Source organism: Salvia hispanica, chromosome 5, assembly GCF_029641045.1.
Source record: "Salvia hispanica isolate PSC_SH4W2 chromosome 5, Shi_PSC_v1, whole genome shotgun sequence".
NCBI lineage: Eukaryota > Viridiplantae > Streptophyta > Magnoliopsida > Lamiales > Lamiaceae > Salvia > Salvia hispanica.
In genome coordinates, this window is record NC_142696.1 from 1,039,192 (window position 1) to 1,061,170 (window position 21,979).

The window sequence follows — 21,979 nt, forward strand, 5'->3', positions numbered from 1 at the left end:
ATTTTTTTTTTGACATACATAAAAATACATTTTCGGATACAAAATATTTACATTTCTAATACTAGTCCATTTTATATTTTTACAAGAGAAAACATTTTCTTTTGAATTAATTCACTTAATTTTTTTAAATAATTACGTGAATAACGTATAGATTAAGCTTTATAATGAAAAAATTACTATAGTTTACTTTAATATTTTTAATAAAAAATGTTACTTGCAATAGTTCGCTTTAATTTACATTAGATATAATTCACTTAAATTTTAATTAGAGTAAAGGTCAATTTTAGTCCTAAACATATGGCCGAAATACCAATTTGATCCAAAACATTCACTTTTTGAAAAACGGGTCCATAAAATACGAAATTCGTGTCGTTTACGTCCATTTTTGACGGTGCCGTCAATTTTTTACAGTCAACCGCCGATTAGCACAAATTTGACCATTAGGCTTATTTTAATTTGTACTACCTCCGTTCCTGAAAATTTGATACACTTCACTTTTACCATTTTTGGTAGTGGACCCCATATTCCACCAACTCATTCCTACTCACATTTTATTATAAAACTAATACTTTAAAAGTAGGATCCACGTTCCACCAACTTTTTCAACTCACTTTCCATTACATTTCTTAAAATCCGTGTCGGATCAAAGTGTAACAAATTTTGGGGGACGAAGGTAGTAACATACTAGTCTTAGATATTCATAATCATGATCAAATACGTCCTAAACATTTTACAATTGAATAATCTTAGAAACTTCGAATCTTCAATGTAAAAATCTGATCTTTTATCTCGCATAATTGCATTTGTTTTGAGCCCCTTTTCTAGATTGCTTCCCTTATTTTCCGTTCCATCAATTTGCTCGACCTCGACAGCGTTCTCAATTATTTTTAAATAAACAAAGTTCTTAACTTTTGCCTTTCTCGGACACGCACGTATATGCTGTAAAATAAGACATATTGTGATGATAGTTGCATCCAAAAGAAGAGTGTAAAAATTTCTGGAATAGTTTTTTGGAAAAACCCCTTTACTCACGTTCCTTGTGTGATCATCGTAGCATTTGGCAATGGAGATGGAAGCGGAGAGAGTGGGAAACCCCTTGAAGAGAAAGTTTGAGGCCTTGGATTCTGCACCATCTGAGGCTGAGCCTATGGATACAGACTCTGAGTCCATCTCCAGAGAGTGAGTGACATTTTGATTGATGGAAATTCTTGGTACATTAGTATGTGTTTTGGGCAAGGGTTGTGTTTTTCAAATTTTGAGTTTGAGATTTCTGGAAAACAATTTTTCTATGCTTTGATCTGATGATATGGGTTTTTTTTCCAGAAAAGTTCACACAAAAAAGCTAATATTTTTACTGTTTTAGTTAGAAAAAAGATTTCTTTTGCATGGATGTTTTTAGGCTCCTTATTGTTTGATTCATGAGTGTGTGTTTGTGTTTTGGGCAAGGTTGTGTTTTTTTATGTTTATGAGTTTGGGATTTTTGGAAAACAATTTCTCCATGCTCTGATTTGGCAATATGGGCTTTTGCACAAAAGGGATTTTTTGCTTGGTGGGGACTTAAGCCCCTTCACTTCTTACTGTGGTTTTGGGCATTCTATTAACTCTTGAAGTGTGGTTGTGTGCAATGCTGGATAGATATCAAGTGAAGGTGTATGAGGTGGCAATGAAGAGGAACACTATAGCAATGTTGGACAATGGGGCTGGGAAATCTATGATATCCACTATGATGATCAAGGAAATTGGGAGATCTTTGAAGAGCAAAGATAGTCAGAGAAAGCTCATTGCTTTCTTGGTTCCTACTGTTCATCTTGTTCATCAGGTGTTTGTTGTGTTCAGGTTTCAATAGCTTTGAATTTTGATGGTTTTTCAATGCTTGATTGAAATTTTGTGTTATTCTATTTAGCTTCACTTAGGTTGTGTGGTTAATCTTTGCGATAACTATCTTCCAGCAGATGGATGCCGCTGTGAAGGATGCAAGAATGTCTTTTGGCCAAAAGGGAGGTATGATTGTCTCTAAAAATACTTTTCCCGGAATAGATACACAACTATCAGAGAATATGGGGCAGAAAGATTGAAGATCAGTAGTAGCTTCATTTTGGACAAGATAACAGTTTGATATAATTTTTCCCGCTTTTGATTTGCTTAATGTGTTAAACCTACGTCTTCGTCTAATCGAGATTCTTTTCTCTATTTCCCCCCAGTATATGGAATGGCTAAGGTTTACTTGGCTGGAGAAGATTCCCAAGAAACAACCGATGACTTGTTTGTACAAAAATGTGAGATAGATGCATCCGGGAGTCATACATGCCATACCGACTTTGTCAATCCGAATAATTTGACTCCTCTCACACCAGCATTCCAATTCTCAAAGTAGGATTTGACTCTTCTTACACTGATCCCGCTGGACTTGACATATAATGAACTTTTAATGGTTATTATGGGTGTTTAACATGCTTTTTCTTGTTCAAAATTCTCTATTAACAGCCATGGAACGGATGGATCAGTGGCGTGTTTCCCTTCTGGAAAGTACTTTCATTCGCCCGAATCTGGTTTAACGTATGCAACACCATACACAATGTCCTCAGCGTCTCACAATATTTCAGCTAATAATGCTGCAATTCCTGAAAGTTCGAAGGAATCTCGTCATGGTAATGGCGACACAGTGGATGAATTCTCAGCAGCATGTTCCAGGAGTTCCCTTGTCTGGCGCGGATCACCAATTACCCCGATGGCTGAGTTTAGTGGGAACAAAGTTCTGCAAGAGGATGAATTTGAGTTTGGGTTATCTAACACCGTGCAAGATGATACGCCAGAAATACTGAAGGATAGTCCAACGCCCCTCAACACTGTGAAAGCTAACTCACCAAATAAGAAAAGAGTGTCTCCACCTCATGACCAACCACCCGAGTACACTTCAAGTACATCAGCAGACCTTCGAACTGCAAGCAAGTTCATACTTAAAGCTGTTCCCTCATTTCCACCTCTCACACCATGCATTGATTCCAAAACCCTGGGCGTGCAGCAGGATAGCTCTTCTGAAAATTGTGGTGCCAACAAGTAGACGAAGCTGTTATATGGTAACACTTGAACTCAGTTGACAACCTGTGATTAACATCTAACTATATGAACTGAACCACAATTTTCATATTTCTATACAGGTAGCTGTCATCCATGGACATTGTGAGCAATCTCCATTAATTACGTCCCGCCATCCAATAAGCAGATATGCATTCGACTCTCGGGATGTATACTTTTTGAAGATCAAATGGCCCAAACATCCTGTTTGAGTCTTCAAGAATGTCATCATCATCAAGACTGTGAGGTCTCCATATCTTCTCCCATCTCAAACTGCACCTCTTGCATCATCAAGACTGAGGTCTCTGCTGTCACGAGACGCGAAATCTAGCTCACGACCAATGACCATGGTGCGCAAGGTCTAGCCAAAAAACCTGTTTGCATAGTGGATAGTATGGTTCTCTACCTTTTGCTGCTTTCTATTACCACAGGTAGAAAATATGATAGGAAGTAAATATGGTGTTTGCCTTTGCTTTCATGAAGAGGCTTTCAATTTCTGAAGCCACAAAATTTGATTTTCCAATTTATTTCCCACTGCAAAGATTTGCTCATTTGCTTTAACTAGTATCCATCACCTGTGTTATGTACGAGACATATGATTTTTCACTTATTGAATACAAATATGATATAAGCAATACATAATATCATTATTTACGTTTTAAATATGTGATTCTCTAGTCCTATCTAAGTGAAACATTTTCTATTCGACAGGTAATTTATATTTTTTAATTTTGTGAGCTGAGTGAAGAAGGATTTCAATTTTCAAGTAAGACAAAAATAAAGTAAAAAATAATAACGATGTTTTCATTTTAAAAAATTTGTTAATTAGATTACGACATCCATAAAGTAAAAATGTGTCGTAGTGAATATTGATCCGAGTAGCTGTGAGCCATCTGATTTGTGTTTCTTCTCACCGATCTGAGCCGTCTAAATAATTGAATTCCTATTAGTTGATATAATGTTACCCGGATCAGTATTTTTAGCCGTCAGATTTGTGTTCCGTAGTGAATATTGATCCGAGTAGCTGTGAGCCATTAGATTTGTGTTTTTTTTAACCGATTTGAGCCATCCGATTCATTGCATTCCTATTGGGTGGAATTATGTTACGTGGATCTGCATTATTAGCCATTAGATATGTGTTTCATTTCACTTCGTTTGACAATCTAAGCAGTCCAATTTGCAATTTTTTTTTTCTGTGTATAAATTTTGAACCGCCTCTTCAGATTTCAAGATTTCAAATTTCAAAATTCAAAATCTCCATCCCGCTCTTTCATGGCGACGATGATGATGTTTCGTTGTCTGTGCATTCTTCTTTCAATTCCGGTACTACTGTTGCTCCCACGTCGGATTCCAGCTCTGACCCCTCTGGTTCAGCCCCTGACAGGCTGTTGTGTCTCTTGGTCTGCCCCCTCAATTCCGGTACTATTATTATTATTATTATTATTATTATTATTATTATTATTATTATTATTATTATTATTATTATTATTATTATTATTATTATTATTATACTCCTATTTACAAGCAATACATATATGATATATTCTTTAGGCTCTTTAATAGACTTAAACTTTAAATGATCTAAAATTTGAAAACGTTTCTCTAATAATAAGTAAAATGTTATCTTATTTTTAAAATAGTAGTATTGCTTAAGCATTTGTTAACTTTGAGAGATCTTATTTTTAAAAATATATATAGAAACTTTATTGAATTTGATATATTATAACTTTATAAGTATAAATAACTAATAGGTAACAAATTAAAATGGATTTTTTTGACATTGCAAATATGCAATATGAGACTTTGACAATATTTGGAAGTAAATTACTGATTCTTCTATTGTGACAAAGTTTAAAAGTAAATTACAATTTCTGTTATTATTAATTAAATATATAATTGAATTTAAAATTATTTATGATTTTAACTTTTAACTTTTCATCTACTTTTTTATTATTATTATTATTATTATTATTATTATTATTATTATTATTATTATTATTATTATTATTATTATTATTATTATTATTATTATTATTATATTCCTATTTAAAAGTAATATATAAATTGTTTAGGCACTTTAAAAGACTTGAACTTTACATGATCTATACTTTAAAAACTTGTCTCCAATAATAAGTGAAGGGTTATTCTATATTTAAAATTAAAATAGTAATTCTTAAGAACTTTATTGACTTTGAGATATAAATTTATAAGTATAATACTCTAATTGATAGTGACACAAATTAAAATGGACTTTTTTGGACATTGATTTAGACAAAATTTAGATATAAATTCCAATTTCCTCCATTGTGACAAAGTTTGAAGTAAATTATAATTTATTATAGTATTAAATAAACATATAATTGAAATTAAAATTGAATTTAATTCGGTTACCGGTTATAACCGATAACCGATCGGTTATAACTGATAACCGACTTTAAGCAAAACTTAAAACCGAAACTGAACCGATAACCGTAAATGTCGGTTATCGGTTAACCGATAACCGACCGGTTTCAGTTCGGTTCTCGGTTAACCGATTAACCGAAAACCGTTTACCCATCCCTAATCTGCGTTATATGTAGGGCTGGGTCGATACGGTATATTGTACCGAAAATTTTGTATCGTTATCCTAATGAAAGAATTTCGTATCGTTACCGTACTAAATTTTCGGTATACCAAAATTTTGATATAGATAATATCTATACCGTTACCGTATCAAAATTTTGGTATATCCATGTTGCTACAAATTATCCATGTTGAATCTTTCCAAAAACCTTACCAAGATGACTGGCTTCGAATTATGATATAGATGACCTCCTGCGATCAACATATCATCAATAAATAAAAAATACTTCAAATTCACTAAAACATTATTTAAATTTCTAAAATATGCATTAAAATTTTACAAAAATATCTCAAATATTAGTATTTGATCATGTTTATGATTGACTTTAAGCATATAACTCAAATTTATCATAATTAAATATTTTACGTTTTATGAATATAACTAATTTTCATCATTATTTATTGGATTGATAGCATGTTAATCTTATCGGTAGCAACCCTATTAACCCGCTGGGCTAGCCCGAAACTGACCTTTTAGGGTTAGGGTTGAACTTTTATAACCCAAAAGAAATCACAACTCGACTAACCCGCACCCGATTGGCCTGCAATCCGAATAGGGTTGGCCCGAAACCCGGTGGGCTGACTCGATTGACATCCCTACGCACGGGACAAAAAATTTTCAAATAATGAATACAAAATATAATAAATATATAGAAAATAAGAATTAAAAACAATGTGAACAAAAATGTACATATCTTGTCTCATTCTAAATGAAGTATTTACTACTCCCCAGTAAATGTAACATTTCAAATTCGCCAAACGATTTTATATATTTTTAATTTATGATCTAAGGGAGTATGATATATTTAGAATAAGATATACAAATAAAGAAAATATGTGCGCATAAAGATCAAAAAGTCTAAAACAGATAACAAAAATAAATATTCATATATAGAAACTAAAATTTAGAAAACCACAACATACCAATAATTCATAAGTTTACGAAAAACTTCTTTGTAAACCTGTTTACCTACGCGCGTAGGAAACCGGTTAGCCCTAGTCCTACCCCTCTCCCTTGCACTGCCGTTAAATGTTCCGAGGCCTCGTCGTCGCCGAAAACAAACTAACCCAGTTTGTTCGTGGCTGTATTCTTCAGCGCCAGCAGTGGCATTGGGCTGCTCTGCTCCCGGCTTCACCCTGCCTATGCCCGGCTCCTCCTGCCGGTTGATTCCGGGAGGAGCCGGCTCTGTTCCGCCTTCGAGCCCCTCTGCTCCTGGCTTGGATCCGCCTTTTCCACCATGTGTTTCATACAAGGTTCCGCCGGCGAACCCCGCTGGTGCCTGCCCTGTTCCAGCGCCGGGGAACCCTTCTGGTGCCCGCTCTGTTCCAGCACCGGGGAACCCTTCTGGTGCCGGATCTGTTCCAGCGCCGGTGACCCTTCTGATTCCGGGTCTGTTTCGGCGGTAAGCCCCTCTGCTTCTTGCTCTGTTCCGGCGGTGAATCCCTTTGGATCCGACCCTTTTTCCGGCGATGATCCCCTCTCGTTCATGCTCTATTCCGCCGGTGAATCCCTCTGTTGCCGGATCTGTTGCGCTGGTGAACACCGCCGGTGTTGGATCTGTTCCGGCTCGGGTCCCACTTTGCACCCATCTGGTTCATGCCCTCTTCCGCCGGTGAATCCCTCTGTTTCTGGCTCGGATCGTGCTCTGCCCTCCTCTGGTTCTGGCTTGGATCCCACTTTGCACCCCACTGGTTCATGCTCTGTTCCCCCGGTGGACCCCTCTGGTTCTGGCTCGAATCCGGCTGTGCTTCCCAACGATTCAGGCTCTGCTCTTCCTGTCGAACCTGGATCTGCCTTGCTTGTCCCGGACCCTGAGTCGCAGCCTGTTCTTCGGACAATTATGTCTTCCCTTTTCCCCCGGTTTAAGCGGGCTATTGTGAGCTGTGCTTTGTACTCCCTCCGTTCCATAGTAATGGAAGCAAAACTTTTCGGCACGGAGATTAAGAAAAATTGTGTTAGGTGAGTTAAGTAAAGAGAGAATAAAGTGGAAAATGAAAAAGGTAGAGAGATGAAGAGAGAAAGAAGTAAGAGAGTGTAAAGTGGGTGTGGAAAAATGTGTTGACTTTTACTAAAAAGGGAAATGACTCTATTACTATGGAACAGAATTAAAAAGCACAAATCAACGATCCAACGGCATATAACCAGGGCTGGGTAAATATACCGGTAAAACGGTATATTGATCGTATCGTATTGAAAAATATCGAAAAATACCGAATTTTTGGTATACAAAATTTTCGGTACGATATACCAAAATTTCGATACGGTAACGGTATAGATATTATCTATATCAAAATTTTGGTATACCGAAACTTTCGATATGGTAACGATACGAAATTCTTTCATTGGGATAACGATACAAAATTTTCGGTACAATATACCGTATCGACCCAGCCCTACATATAACGCAGATTAGGGATGGGTAAACGGTTTTCGGTTAACCGAGAACCGAACTGAAACCGGTCGGTTATCGGTTAACATTTACGGTTATCGGTTCGGTTCCGGTTTTAAGTTTTGCTTAAAGTCGGTTATCAGTTATAACCGATCGGTTATCGGTTATAACCGATAACCGTCGGTTATAACCGGTAACCGAATTAAATTCAATTTTAATTTCAATTATATGTTTATTTAATACTATAATAAATTATAATTTACTTCAAACTTTGTCACAATGGAGGAAATTGGAATTTATATCTAAATTTTGTCTAAATCAATGTCCAAAAAAGTCCATTTTAATTTGTGTCACTATCAATTAGAGTATTATACTTATAAATTTATATCTCAAAGTCAATAAAGTTCTTAAGAATTACTATTTTAATTTTAAATATAGAATAACCCTTCACTTATTATTGGAGACAAGTTTTTAAAGTATGGATCATGTAAAGTTCAAGTCTTTTAAAGTGCCTAAACAATTTATATATTACTTTTAAATAGGAGTATAATAATAATAATAATAATAATAATAATAATAGTAATAATAGTAATATTAATTTATATCACCATCCTCTACATTTAACTTTTACCCCCCTTTGTATTTATAAAAACTGAAAATCTTGTATACGTTATATTTTGAATATATTATGGGACGGTTAGTTTGGTGGATGCAATAGATAAGGTTGATAAAATAGAGTAGAATTATAGTTTGTGTTTGAATTAATTTATTGTGGTGTAGGATAAAATTGAATGATTATGACTAAAATGCAAAAAAATATGATAAAAAATTTGACGTTTTCGGTTTTACAATCTTGCAGAAATGCATAGAATTGAGATACACAAAATCAATTAACAATCTTTGTGAGAAAATTTCAGAATTTTATATATTATAGATTGAATCATTGAATGATTGATCATTGAAGGATGGTGAAATAGTCAATTCAACTTTTGGTGTTAAACTAATATAGGTGTAGGTTGAGTTATCTATCACAATCTTAATCATGCAAAATAAACATTTGAATAAATTAAATCAATTCGGTTAGTTCGGTTATAACCGATAACCGACCGGTTCTAACTGAGTCGGTTAATTAAGTAACCGAACCGAAGATCGGGTCGGTTCCGGTTAGTTTTTTGAAGACATTTTGGGATCGGTTAACCGACAAGTCAGTTCGGTTATTAACCGAACCGACCGATTAACCAGCCCTAGTTAAAACCATCAAAATCGGGTTAAAACCGTTTAAAAATTGACGAAATTGATAGTGTAGGACCAATTGTGATCCGATTTGAAATGTACATGACCAAAAAATTCAAAAGATAAAGTTTAAGACCAAAATCATAAAATAGACATATGTTCAGAACCAATTTTGATCTTTACTCTTACATTTAATACCACATCCAACCAAAAGTTGGGTGATATTAAATATCTAGAATACAAAATCCAGGTAATAAATGCATAAAAGTTATGGAGTAGTTTATTTTCTTTTGAAAACTTTTAGTGTAATACGACAAATTGTACTTCGAATACATATTTTATTATAATCACACTTTTATACTGTGTAAAATTTTTACTTAAATAAATAAAGTTCATATATTTACAACATCGCTATACAGTCAAAACGTTTTGTGCGTGACAAGAAAGCTAACGTAAACTCACAAATTTAATTCGTTGATAAAAACCCCGTGGAGTAAGATAACAAACGTTACTTCTCATCGAAATTTAGTAAAAATCTGATCTTTTTTTTTCCTTATACGAATCTTCACATTAAAAATCCAATCTTTATATGTTCTATTCGAATCTTCACTGTAAAAATCTCATCTTTTACTCTCGCATAATTGCATTTGTTTTGCGTCCCCTTTTCTAGATTGCTTACCTTATTTTCAGTCCATCACTTTGCTCGACAATTAGTACACAATTATTTTTTAATTAACGAAGTTCTTAACTTTTGCCTTTCTCGGACACGCACGTATGCTCTAAAAAAAAAGACATTTGTGATGATGATAGTTGCTTTCTAAAGAAGAGTGTAAAAATTTCTGGAATAGTTTTTTGGAAAAACCCCTTTACTCACGTTCCTTGTGTGATCATCGTAGCATTTGGCAATGGAGATGGAAGTGGAGAGAGTGGGAAACTCCTTGAAGAGAAAAGTTGAGGCCTTGGATTCTGCACCACCTGAGGCTGAGCCTATGGATACAGACTCTGTGTCCATCTCCAGAGAGTGAGTGTTAGTTTGATTGATGGAAATTCTTGGTGCATTAGTGTGTGTTTTGTCAAGGGTTGTGTTTTTTAAATTTTGAGTTTGAGATTTCTGGAAAACAATTTTTCTATGCTTTGATCTGATGATATGGGTTTTTTTCCAGAAAAGTTCACACAAAATTGCCAATATTTTTACTGTTCTGGTTAGAAAAAAGGATTTCTTTTGCATGGATGTTTTAATGCTTTTTATTGTTTGATTCATGAGTGTGTGTTTGTGTTTTGGGCAAGGTTGTGTTTTTTTATGTTATGAGTTTGGGATTTTTGGAAAACAATTTCTCCATGCTTTGATTTGGCAATATGGGCTTCTGCACAAAGTGATTTTTTTGCTTGGTTTTGGGTATGCTATTAACTCTTGAAGTGTGGTTGTGTGCAATGCTGGATAGATATCAACTGAAGGTGTATGAGGTTGCAATGAAGAGGAACACTATAGCAATGTTGGACTATGGGGCTGGGAAATCTATGATATCCACTATGATGATCAAGGAAATTGGGAGAACTTTGAAGAGCAAAGATAGTCAGAGAAAGCTCATTGCTTTCTTGGTTCCCACTGTTCATCTTGTTCATCAGGTGTTTGTTGTGTTCTTGATTCAATAGCTTTGAATTTTTGATGGTTTTTCAATGCTTGCTTGAAATTTTGTGAATTCTATTTAGCTTCACTTAGGTTGTATGGTAAATCTTTACGATAACTATCTTCCAGCAGTTTGGTTCTTGTTATTTGTCTTAGATTGTTGAGACAAAAAGAATTTATAGGGAGTGAAGGGAAATAGAAAGGTTTGATTTTGAAACTAGAATGGATTTTTCATATTTCAATCATGGGATTTGGATTCATTCCTTGCAGTATATAAATGCATTCGATGAATTATAACACTCTAAAACAGTCTTGGGATCTGGAATTTTACGTTCTTGAATATGCCTAAAGTTATATTAATGCCAAGTGTACTAGTTCCAGTCTAACAGTCTCTGGTTGTCGTTATACTCATATATGCTAGTTATAAACACTTTTCGTTATTTTGAGATAGGTTGTTGGAGCGATGTTTCCCAATTGTTTCTTATGTTTCTCGTTTTAACTTTTTTTCCTTACATGACAGCAATTTAAGGAAATACAGTCACAAACGGATCTTCTCGTGGGGCAATATTACGGAGCTCTAGGAGTTGATGTCTGGAATGCGGAAACTTGGGAGAGGGAAATCAACAACCTCGATGTTAGTTAATTGCCAATTCGGGCAGTACCTTCTATTCTAATCCTTCTTGAGCTTTTGTTAGATATAAATATAGAATCTAGAGTAATTTCCATTAAAAGGCCACTATTGCATATCAAGTATGCTAATTTGGAAGGTTATTAGTAGTTAACTGTAAATGCTGAATCAGCTAGACTCAAGTCAACATCATTATGTATCTTGTTATAGGTGTTGGTCATGACTCCACAAATCTTATTGGATGCTTTGAGGAAAGCGTGCATATGCTTTGAAGTATTTGGTTTCATCGTACTAGATGAATGCCACAGAGCAAGTGGCAACCATCCTTATGCAAAAATAATGAAGGTGAACTTCTTTCTGTTAAACCTCTGTGTTTGTTTGATTATCCTGTTGATTCTATGATTCTTTTTTTTTTCTTTTCTGATTGATGGCTTGAACTTGAAGGAATTTTATCACAAAGCTCCAGTAAAACCGAAGATTTTTGGGATGACTGCTTCTCCCGTGGTTGGAAAAGGTAATCCTTAGTTTTCCGTCCTTGTTTTGGCACATTTTCTTGGGATGAAAGCCTCCTTTTCCTTGTGAATCGTTTTGATAATTCGAAGTACTGAATGTTTGCTTGTTTTCTCATTTTATAAAATCATTTTACACACAATCTTACAAGACTCGAATCAGCAAATGGGGGAGCTTGAAAGTTTGTTAGATTCCCAGGTATTGTTGGTAAATTGCACCGGTGGAGCTGAGAAATCATATGTTAATGGTGGCAAACATAATTCATTGATTGATTTTATGTATGGAATTCAGGTTTTTACATTGGATGGCAGGGTAGAAGTAGAACTCGAGCAATACGTTTCCTCAGCCAAGTCAGTGTGCAGATTTTATGATCCGTCACCTATCGATTTGGATATCAAAGGGAAATTAGAGTCTGCAATGTCTAAGGTAAATTTTACCAAGCGAAGTATCGGTTTATGAAGTTAACAGTTATGCGCCAACGTTCTGTTTACCGTTCATATCACACCCTTATCAGTTATCACAATTTTCCGTGACAGTTCAATGCTGTTTTGCTCGAACTCGAAAAGTCCCTGCCACGTCAGCACACAGAAATAGACAACGGATGGAAGATGTTAAAGGATAGAATGTCCAGCAATAATTCAAATATCATATTTTGCTTCGAAAATCTGGGGCTGCTGTGCACTTATGAGGTAGATATACATTCTATATATGCTTAAAGATTTCTACCTTTATCGTCTCATTGACTCGCGAGTCAATTGAGGTAATAAGCACTTAACCGACATTGTTAATACAACTATTTCCTTGATGAGAAATAAAGGAGAGCTAAGGTCATTTTATCGATATGATGTCATTGATCTTCGTTGTCTTCTTTTGAGTATGTCAACTTGTCATATGTAGGCTGTAAAAGTATGTATGGAGAGTTCTCCCATGGTTAAAGAAGAATGCGAGGTTTTCAAGGAAAGTTTCGTACAATATGAAAAGTTTCTTTCGGAGGTTCTTTCAATAATCGAAGGAGCTTTAGGTGAGTTTTCTTATATTTTTTTCTTTTAGAGATTTGAATCTTATTTATACCATTCTTATTCACTTTGCAGAACATAAAGATCCTCAAAATGTGAAGGGTGGATTGGGATCACTAGCTACAGGCCAAATATCTCCGAAACTGCTAGAGCTACTGGAAATATTTAGATCGTTTGGGTAAGCAACGAGCCTAGAATATTCTGGTTTGTTTATATGCAATTTGTTTTCTCACTATGGCTCCGATGCAACTGCAGGAAAGATACAGAGCTCGTCTGTATCATATTTGTGGAAAGAATAATTGCTGCTCAAGTAATTGAACGATTGATGAAGAAAACAAACGATTTCTCTCATCTTAACATATCATATTCGACAGGAAGTAGCTCCAGTGTTGGTGTTGGCAGTCTTTCATCCAAAGGACAGTTAGATATTATTGAATCGTTTCGTGATGCGAAGGTAAGATATTTATTTATTTTATAAATTAACAAAAAAACTTCAATTTTTGAATTACTACGATTTATGAGTGAAATATCTAGGTAACTCTTCTGTTTTCTACGGACCTTGAGGAGGGAATTGATGTATCCAAATGTTCCTGCGTGATTCGCTTCGATCTACCAAAGACTGTTCGTAGTCACATTCAGTCACGAGGACAAGCTCGCCACAAGGATTATCATTACATCACCATGCTTGAGAGGTGACAACACTTATTTTCATGTTCCCTAGTGTTAGTAGTCCGAATATATTTCCTTTTACGGGCGAGAAAATGATCCGTAATCCAAAAAATCCAAACAGACCAAGATATTGAATGAGAATGACCGTCAGTTTTACTTACTGGGTAGCGATATCGAGGTGAAAGTCTAATGATTTGCTCATATTTCAGAGGAAACACCAAGCAATTAGATGATATGCTTTCTATTGCAAGAAGTGAATCTTCAGGGATAGATACGGCCATTAAACGAGAATCTACTGATTCTCCACTTAAAGCTTGCAATACAAAAGAAGTTGCTTCATATGTTGTCGAATCGACCGGGGCATCAGTCAATGCAGATTCCAGCATCAGCCTCGTACATCGATACTGTCAAACACTACCTCTACACAAGTAAGAAAAAATATTTTCTCATCCTTCTTTTTAATTAATAGGGAGATTCATGATTTTTAATCTTATGTTCTCACCGTAGTTCCGTCTCCCCAAAGCCGACCTTCGAATTTTCAACGGAGGGAAATCTTCATCGATGCAAGCTGACTCTGCCACCCGATGCATCTTTCCAGACTTTAACCGGACCTGCAGCGGGCACTCCCAATGCATCAAAGAAGCTTGCTTGCTTGGATGCGTGTAAGAAGCTGCATCTGATGGGCGGTCTCAATGATCGTTTACTTCCTTTAAAGAGAGGGTCGTTTCCTAAGAAGGATTCCACCTTGATAAGTGTACTTCCTTCAAAGAAAGTGCCGTTGCCTGAGAAGGATTCCACCTTGAAGAGTGAAACGAAGCCGACAAAAGCCAAAGGAGTAACTCCAGGGGCAGGTAAATGAAATCTGAACTAGTCGAGTTATGTTCAACGTTCTTCTTACTTCGATGGTTTTGACAATGTCAGTGTCTGTTCCATTGCTCGATAGGGACAACGAAGAGAAAGGAGTTACATGGTTCAGTTCGCACCCGTCTTTTATCAGGAACTTGGGGGGATAAACTCGGCGATGTCACTTTTCACGCATACAAAATGGACTTTGCTTGTAATATCGCCGAGCAAAAATATTCAAGTTTCGTGCTTTTGCTGGAGAGCGAGCTAGCCGATGATGTGGGGAACATGGAAGTGGATTTGTACTTGTTGTCCAAATTCGTTAAGGCTTCGGTTTCTTCTTGCGGCCAAATGCCTCTCAATGCACAACAGGTCGATCCTAATGTCACACGCCACCTTCTTTATTAGTTGAACCCGCTGTTTTTGGTTCTCTTACAACTATGTATATTCTCTCCCTGACAGGTGGCGAAAGCTAAATGCTTCCAACAGCTAATATTTAACGGTTTATATGGGAAGTTGTTTGTCAAATCATCGGAATCTAGAAAGTTCATATTCGAAACGGATGAGTTGTCGTGGGATCCATCACATATGTATCTACTTTTGCCCTTGGAATCGAAGGATATAGATACTGTGCGGCCGGTGATCGATTGGACGGGAATTCATTCCGCTGTTTCAACAATCGAGTTTATGAAAAAAAATGCTCTGTTGAATCTTCAGCAACGTGAAACAGTTGATGAAGATACATCGCTTCATATGTGCGAAGAAGGGACTGAAATGAATAGCGATACCATTCACTTGGCCGACAGATCTGCAACTATAGAAGAGCTCAAGGAGATGGTGGTGGTAGCCATCCACACCGGCAGAATCTATTCGATTGTGGATATTGTCGAGGGTACGTCTGGTTTCACCCCTTTTGAAGGGGGCTGTGATGCCAGTTATTCGTCCTTCGCTGATTATTACCACAAAAAGTACGTCTTAAAGGATCACTATTTCCGTTTCGCAGTTCAAACTTATTTTTCCGATTATTTATTTTTCGTATTTCCAGATATGGTATTGTTCTGAAGCATCCACAACAGTCCTTGTTGCTTCTGAAGCAAAGCCATAATTCACATAATCTTCTTGTGGACTTCCGAAAAGAAGGTTAGTCGAGGATTTCTTGTTACACAAGTTGGGGAGATGCATCGGATAAGCCATATGCTGATCCATTGTTCTAAATATTTTGTGCTTTTTGTGTTGAAAGAGCGCGATTCTTCGGAGAAAGATGGCTATGGGGCTGTCGAGACGAAGCCACAGCAACGTGCACACATGCCTCCAGAACTCTTAGTTGGCACTGATATCTCGACGTATATCTTGAAGCCGTTCTACTTGTTTCCATCGGTAATGCAGCGGCTGGAGACACTAATGCTGGCCAGCCAGCTTAGGGAAGAAATCTCGAATCGGGCAGGCTGTTGCAGTATACCCAGCTCGTTGGTATGTATCGTCGTGTTATACAATTCACATCATTGACTTTGTTTTATTTGTTAACAGACTTTTTCTTGTATGTTAGATTCTAGAAGCTCTCACGACACAGAGATGTAACGAGAGTTTCTCGATGGAGCGACTAGAGTTGCTTGGAGACTCATTGCTGAAGTATGCCGTCAGCTGCCACCTCTTTCTGAAGCATCCAGAGATGTGTGAGGGGCAATTGACTTTCAATCGTACTCGGATAATCTCCAACTCAGCTCTCCATAAATTTGGAACAGATCGCAAGCTCCAGGTAATCTTCCGTTGTCCCCTCCTCGAGGCATAGGTCTCTCGGCCTTAATCTCGATTAAGGCATCTAACTGAATTTTTTTTTCTCTTCTCAAAGGAATATATACGAGATTTCCCATTTGAGCCACGCCGTTGGACTGCTCCAGGACAGCATTCGATATGGCCATCTCCGTGCGACCATCAGTTGGATACGAGGGAAGTTCCTCTCGATGACAGATTCTTTACCGAAAACGCTGTGAAGCTTGGAAAGACTTGTGATAGAGGTCACCGTTGGCTTGCTTCAAAGACCATATCTGACTGCGTTGAAGCTCTCATCGGGGCATACTATGTCGGTGGTGGTCTGGCTGCTGCCGTTAGTTTTATGAAGTGGCTCGGTATAGAGGCCGACTTTGATCATTCTTTAGTAGAGGACGCTATCAGAACCGCGTCTCTCTATTGTCATGCCCCAAAAGCAAAGGATATCGATGCCCTAGAGTCGAAGCTCGGGTATAACTTCTCCACCAAAGGTTTATTGTTGGAGGCAATAACGCATGCTGCCCAAACGGAAGGAGGCGTTCACTATTCCTATGAGGTACGAAACCAACTTCGATAAAAATGAGATCTCTCGTTTGTTTTGTAATGTTTATGCCTGCTGCAGCGCCTCGAGTTTCTTGGTGATGCTGTGCTGGACATACTTGTTACACGTCATCTGTACGAGAGCCACAGCAAAGTCGACCCCGGGCTGCTCACAGACATGCGTTCTGCATCGGTGAATAATGACAATTTCGCCCTTTCTGCAGTGAGACGGAACCTTCATCCACATCTTCAGCGCGTCTCCTCGTTGCTCAAGGATCAAATTTCGGAGTTTGTCAGTCTTGTATCCACCATGAGCACCTCAGCATTGACACCAGATATCAAAGGTCCTAAGGTGAGTTAGTTTGGTGTTTTTCTCCCTGTTTTCTGCTAATCGTCGTCGTCTTTATTGCATTTCGTTCGTGTGTAGGTGCTTGGGGACTTGGTGGAGAGTATCGCTGGTGCAGTGCTTATCGATTCTAAGCTCGATCTGGATGAAGTTTGGAGAGTCTTCAAACCCATACTATCGCCTCTCGTGACTCCTGAGAAACTCGAACTGGCCCCTTCGCGCGAGCTGACTGAGCTGTGCGACTCTCTCGGTTACTTCATCAAAGAGCATTACTTAACGGAAAGTGATCTTGTGCACGCGAGACTGAAGCTGCAGCTCGAAACCGTGCTCTTAAATGGACACGGTTCCGGACCTACCTCAAAAGCTGCAAAGGGAATGGCAGCTCTTCAGCTATTACAGAAATTAGAGGTTTTCCTTTTTTTGCTTGATTCTTCACAAAGCTTTGCTCCTCTTTAACTTTCGAATACCGGTAGTTTGATGATCTTGATGATTGCTTCGTTCTCGATTACAGTCGAGGGGAATAAGATCATCCAAGCGGCCAAAGCACGACTCTGATTCAGAGCCCCCTCTGCTTCCAAAGCAAGAGAGGGACGTAGATTCATCCGGGACAGAGTGCTCGTCTCAAAAGGCGGACGTTCCAGGTATTTTCACTACGGGTGATGGATTAAATTGACAATACATATGATTGAGAATTTGAACGATTACGTGATCAAACACCAATGGTGATGATATCTGCTTTTCTCGACAGTGATTCCACAGATCGAGACGAAGAAAGGGGGGCCTCGGAACTCACTCTACGCCCTATGCAAGAAACTGCAGTGGCCAATGCCTAGTTTTGAAACAACAGAGACAAAATCAAGGTTAGCGCATTGCATTCTTTGCCTCGTTCTCGTTTTGTGTTGCTTACGAAATTGGTTAACGAGCTTCATCGTGTGTTGGACAGAACGGCCTTAACGTTTGGAGACATGACGAGCTTCTGCAGCTTCGAGTCACGAATCAGCTTGACCATACCTGACTCTGGCAAACTGGAGCTCAGCGGCGAGGCCAGAGGCGATAAGAAGAGCTCGTACGACACTGCTGCAATTGCGATGCTGCGTGAACTCGAGAGACGGGAGAGGATCAGAATAGGCGAATGACCGGTGAAGATGAGCAAGGAGGAAGGTAGAGTGTACATACATTGGTTAGGAACTAAGGGTAATGTATTACTACTGTTAGAAGGAAATCAGGAGCACAATATATGGAATCAAATCATACCATAGATAGAATACAAATAAATGTAAATTAGGTTTACCATGTATAGAGATAACCTAGTCTATATAAGCTCTAATCCTTGTACATATTTTTGTGTGAAATAAGATTGAATGATTCTACCGATATTTATCATGGTATCAGAGCAGCAACGATCCTAGGCTCAGAAAATTTTCATCATAGCCAATACATACCAATACCCGACCTGTTCTTAGCCAAAGTCAGCCCAGAAATTCCAATCCTACACCAAAAACATGTCAGACACAGAGGAAGATACAAAACCGAATCAGGAGCAGACGAAAAGCTTAAGGAACAGCAAGAGCATCACCATAGCATTCAAGTTGAATGGGAAAAACTACCCCTTATGGTCGAGACTGATCAAGGTGAAGATCGGAGGCCGAGGGGCGTACGCCTACATCAAAAACGACCCCCCCGAACCAGGGAGCAAAGGGTTCGATGAATGGGAAGAGAACGATCTAGTAGTATTTTCGTGGATCGTCGACAACATCGAGAACGACATCATATCGGACTTTGCCCACCACCAAACATCGAAAGCGTTGTGGGACAGCCTTGCCGTGACCTTTGAGAATAAGGCGGACAAATACCTCATCTATGATCTGGAAGAAAAGGTAATTGCAATTAGACAGGGAAATCTCGACTTGGAAACATATTACCGTAAACTCCACGGGCTATGGGTGGACATTGATCGCCGCCAGAAACAACCCGTGACTTGTTGCGATAAGGGAGTTGGTCAGTACAGGGTGCATTCGAGCGAGAAGAGGCTGATCAAGTTCCTAACGGGACTGAACCAGGAATACGACTCAATCCGGCGTGACATCTTGAAGGAGGATCCTTACCCATCAGTAGCGGCAGCCTACGGGTGGGTGAAGACGGAGGCGGCTCGACGTCGAATCATGCCACTGACGTCCGCCGCACCCACCGCAGACACCGACGGCGATAACACCGATTCATCACTTGGGGAGATCGGGCACGGGTTCGCTGCACAGAACAGTCGCCAGCCACATCGGAACGGGTTCTCACCGCGCCCCGCAGCCACCAGCCGGCCGGGAAATCGCCCCGACACCTCAAAATTGTGGTGTTCCTACTGTGGGAAACAAAAACACACATGGGACACTTGCTTTAAACGATTGGGGTATCCGGAATGGTGGGAGGAGCGACAGAAGGCAAGGGTTGCACAGGCTCAGGCGAAATTCGCCGCCGGAGGAGGCGGCAACGAACAATCGCGACGAGCAGAAACCGGAAACCCAAGGGAAACGGCTGGTGTAGGATCGGGAAACCGCCAGGACGGTCAATCCGGCGGCGGCAACGTACGGGGCGCCGGAAACCTAGCCGAGCGGACGGAGACGGCGACTGGAATGGTGGCGGCGCCGCTTCAAGGAGGTAAAGGGTTTGGTTTTAAACCAAACCCTAGAAAAACTCGAATATTGCACATTTACCCCCAGCAGTTTAATGATTTCGAAATTAAACCCCATTCCTTTAGTAAATGCACCCTTGACTCTTTGGATTATGAAATTGACCCCAATTATGTGTCTAAAAATTCTTTTGCACCCCTAGACAATATTTCCGCTGCATTTTATGTCCAAAATATATCTGATACACATACGAGAGGATGGATATTTGATTGTGGTGCGACTGATACTATGACTCCGGAAAAGAATGATTTTGTTGATTTTAATGATGAAGTGACTAAGACATATATTCGGACTGCTAATGGGGAATTGATTACTGTGTGGGTTCCGGGACTATTGAGATATCTCCAACACTTCGTCTTAAGAATTGTTTATATGTCCCCACATTGTCTCAATGGCTGATGTCTATTAGTCATGTTACTAAGGAACTGAACTGTACTCTTCTAATGCATCCGAATTTTTGTATCTTGCAGGATATTCAGACGAGGAGGATTCTTGGGCGTGGCACTGGGAAGCATGGACTCTACTACGTGGACGAGATAGCTCAAACTGGTAGTGCGATGCTGGCTCAAGGATCCACGAAACAAGAAACTTGGCTCTGGCACCGAAGACTAGGGCACCCCTCTCCTGGTTATTTTAAACTTCTTTACCCGAACATCACTATACCTGCTGATTTTGCTTGTGAAACTTGTGTTTTGGCCAAGAGCCACAGACAGTCTTTTAAACCTACAAATACTAGAATGACTTCCATATTTTCTTTAGTACATTCTGATGTGTGGGGGCCTGCCCCAATTGTTGGTGGGAATGGGTTTAGATATTTTGTGATATTTGTTGATGATTGCACTAGAATGACATGGATTTATTTTTTGAAACATAAATCTGAGGTATTCGATAGATTTGTCTCCTTTCTCAAATTAATCCAAACACAGTTTCATACTACCATTAAAACTCTTAGGTCCGATAATGGGAGGGAATTTGTTAACAATGCCATGACCCAATTATGCAAAGAAAAAGGAATAATCCACCAAACTTCATGTGCCTATACACCTGAACAAAATGGGGTTGCCGAGAGAAAAAGCCGAACCATACTTGAAATGACTCGAGCCCTAATGATCGAATCCAAAGTCCCAAAATCTTTTTGGCCCGAAGCCATCGCTACCTCTGTCTACCTTATAAACCGCCTACCTACTAAAACCCTTCGCATGAAAACCCCACTTGATACCCTATCCAAATTGGCCAAAATTCCTGACCACCTAAATCTCTCACCCAAAGTCTTTGGATGTACTGTTTACGTCCATATTCCAAAACATGAAAGGTCTAAACTATCACCTTGTGCTACCAAATGTGTCTTCGTGGGGTACGGGCTGAACCAAAAGGGTTACCGATGTTATGATCCTCTAACCAAAAAAATCACTACCACCATGAATTGCAATTTTTTGGAAACCGAATTCTTTTACCACCAAACCCACCTTAGTAGTCAGGGGGAGAGTGATCCAGGTAGTGCAGTGGACTATCTAAGTTGGGTTGTGCCAGTTCCAAGCTCTTCGATTGAGGATCCACCAGAACCTGCTGTCACTACTGCCGAGCAGGTCTTGCCACTAGAGTCAGCTCATCCACCTCAGAATTCTCCTCCGACGATATCCGAGGTAATTCCTGAACCCGATCCCAGCTCTGTTTCGGTTTCCATTGATTCTGTTAACACAGAACCACGAGAAGAGGAGAATGTTATTGATGGAGACACAGGACGGTATGCACTTCCCTATCGGAGTACAAGGGGAATACCACCGAAGCGATACTCCCCAGAAAAGATTGGCAAGAAGAGTCGCTATGGAGTGGCGAATTTTGTGCAAGGGAACTCAACCAAAATGGCCTGGGCATTTGAGGCTGCATTGTATGAGAAGGAAGAGATTCCACAGTCAGCCGAGGAAGCTATGAAGATTAAGCACTGGAGAGAAGCTATGTTTACTGAGATGAAGGCATTAATGAAGAACAATACGTGGGTGAAAGGGAAGTTACCCGAAGGAGTGAGGACTGT

At 38.9% G+C, this 21,979-nt stretch overlaps 3 protein-coding genes across 4 annotated transcripts; all 3 read left to right on the plus strand.

Annotated features, from left to right (window-relative positions):
- The first annotated feature begins 1,922 nt into the window (after positions 1–1,922).
- LOC125191020 (uncharacterized) lies at positions 1,923–3,660 on the plus strand. The gene is made up of 4 exons (XM_048088476.2): positions 1,923–2,001; positions 2,202–2,370; positions 2,485–3,077; positions 3,159–3,660. Exons 1-3 carry the CDS (start codon positions 1,953–1,955, stop codon positions 3,059–3,061), a joined length of 795 nt encoding a protein of 264 aa, XP_047944433.2. The 5' UTR covers positions 1,923–1,952; the 3' UTR covers positions 3,062–3,077; positions 3,159–3,660.
- A 6,254-nt stretch (positions 3,661–9,914) lies between these two features.
- DCL3 (dicer-like 3) lies at positions 9,915–18,646 on the plus strand. Of its 2 annotated transcripts, XM_048088475.2 has the most exons (26): positions 9,915–9,931; positions 10,217–10,341; positions 10,763–10,946; positions 11,468–11,581; positions 11,786–11,920; positions 12,020–12,089; positions 12,237–12,283; positions 12,377–12,511; positions 12,622–12,774; positions 12,983–13,106; positions 13,177–13,279; positions 13,357–13,555; positions 13,636–13,793; positions 13,980–14,198; positions 14,278–14,621; positions 14,714–14,985; positions 15,076–15,581; positions 15,659–15,753; positions 15,854–16,083; positions 16,160–16,369; positions 16,463–16,936; positions 17,003–17,272; positions 17,348–17,674; positions 17,778–17,907; positions 18,015–18,126; positions 18,210–18,646. In XM_048088475.2, exons 2-26 carry the CDS (start codon positions 10,226–10,228, stop codon positions 18,400–18,402), a joined length of 4,920 nt encoding a protein of 1,639 aa, XP_047944432.1. In that variant the 5' UTR covers positions 9,915–9,931; positions 10,217–10,225; the 3' UTR covers positions 18,403–18,646. The 2 variants fall into 2 exon arrangements, with proteins under 2 accessions (XP_047944432.1, XP_088914792.1); XM_089058666.1 differs by lacking the exons at positions 9,915–9,931; positions 10,217–10,341; positions 10,763–10,946; ... (1 more) ...; positions 11,786–11,920; positions 12,020–12,089 and having other exon boundaries at positions 12,111–12,283; positions 12,397–12,511.
- LOC148924148 (uncharacterized) lies at positions 18,647–20,089 on the plus strand. Its single transcript, XM_089058566.1, has 2 exons — positions 18,647–19,915; positions 20,016–20,089. Exons 1-2 carry the CDS (start codon positions 18,769–18,771, stop codon positions 20,087–20,089), a joined length of 1,221 nt encoding a protein of 406 aa, XP_088914692.1. The 5' UTR covers positions 18,647–18,768.
- Positions 20,090–21,979: the final 1,890 nt, after the last annotated feature.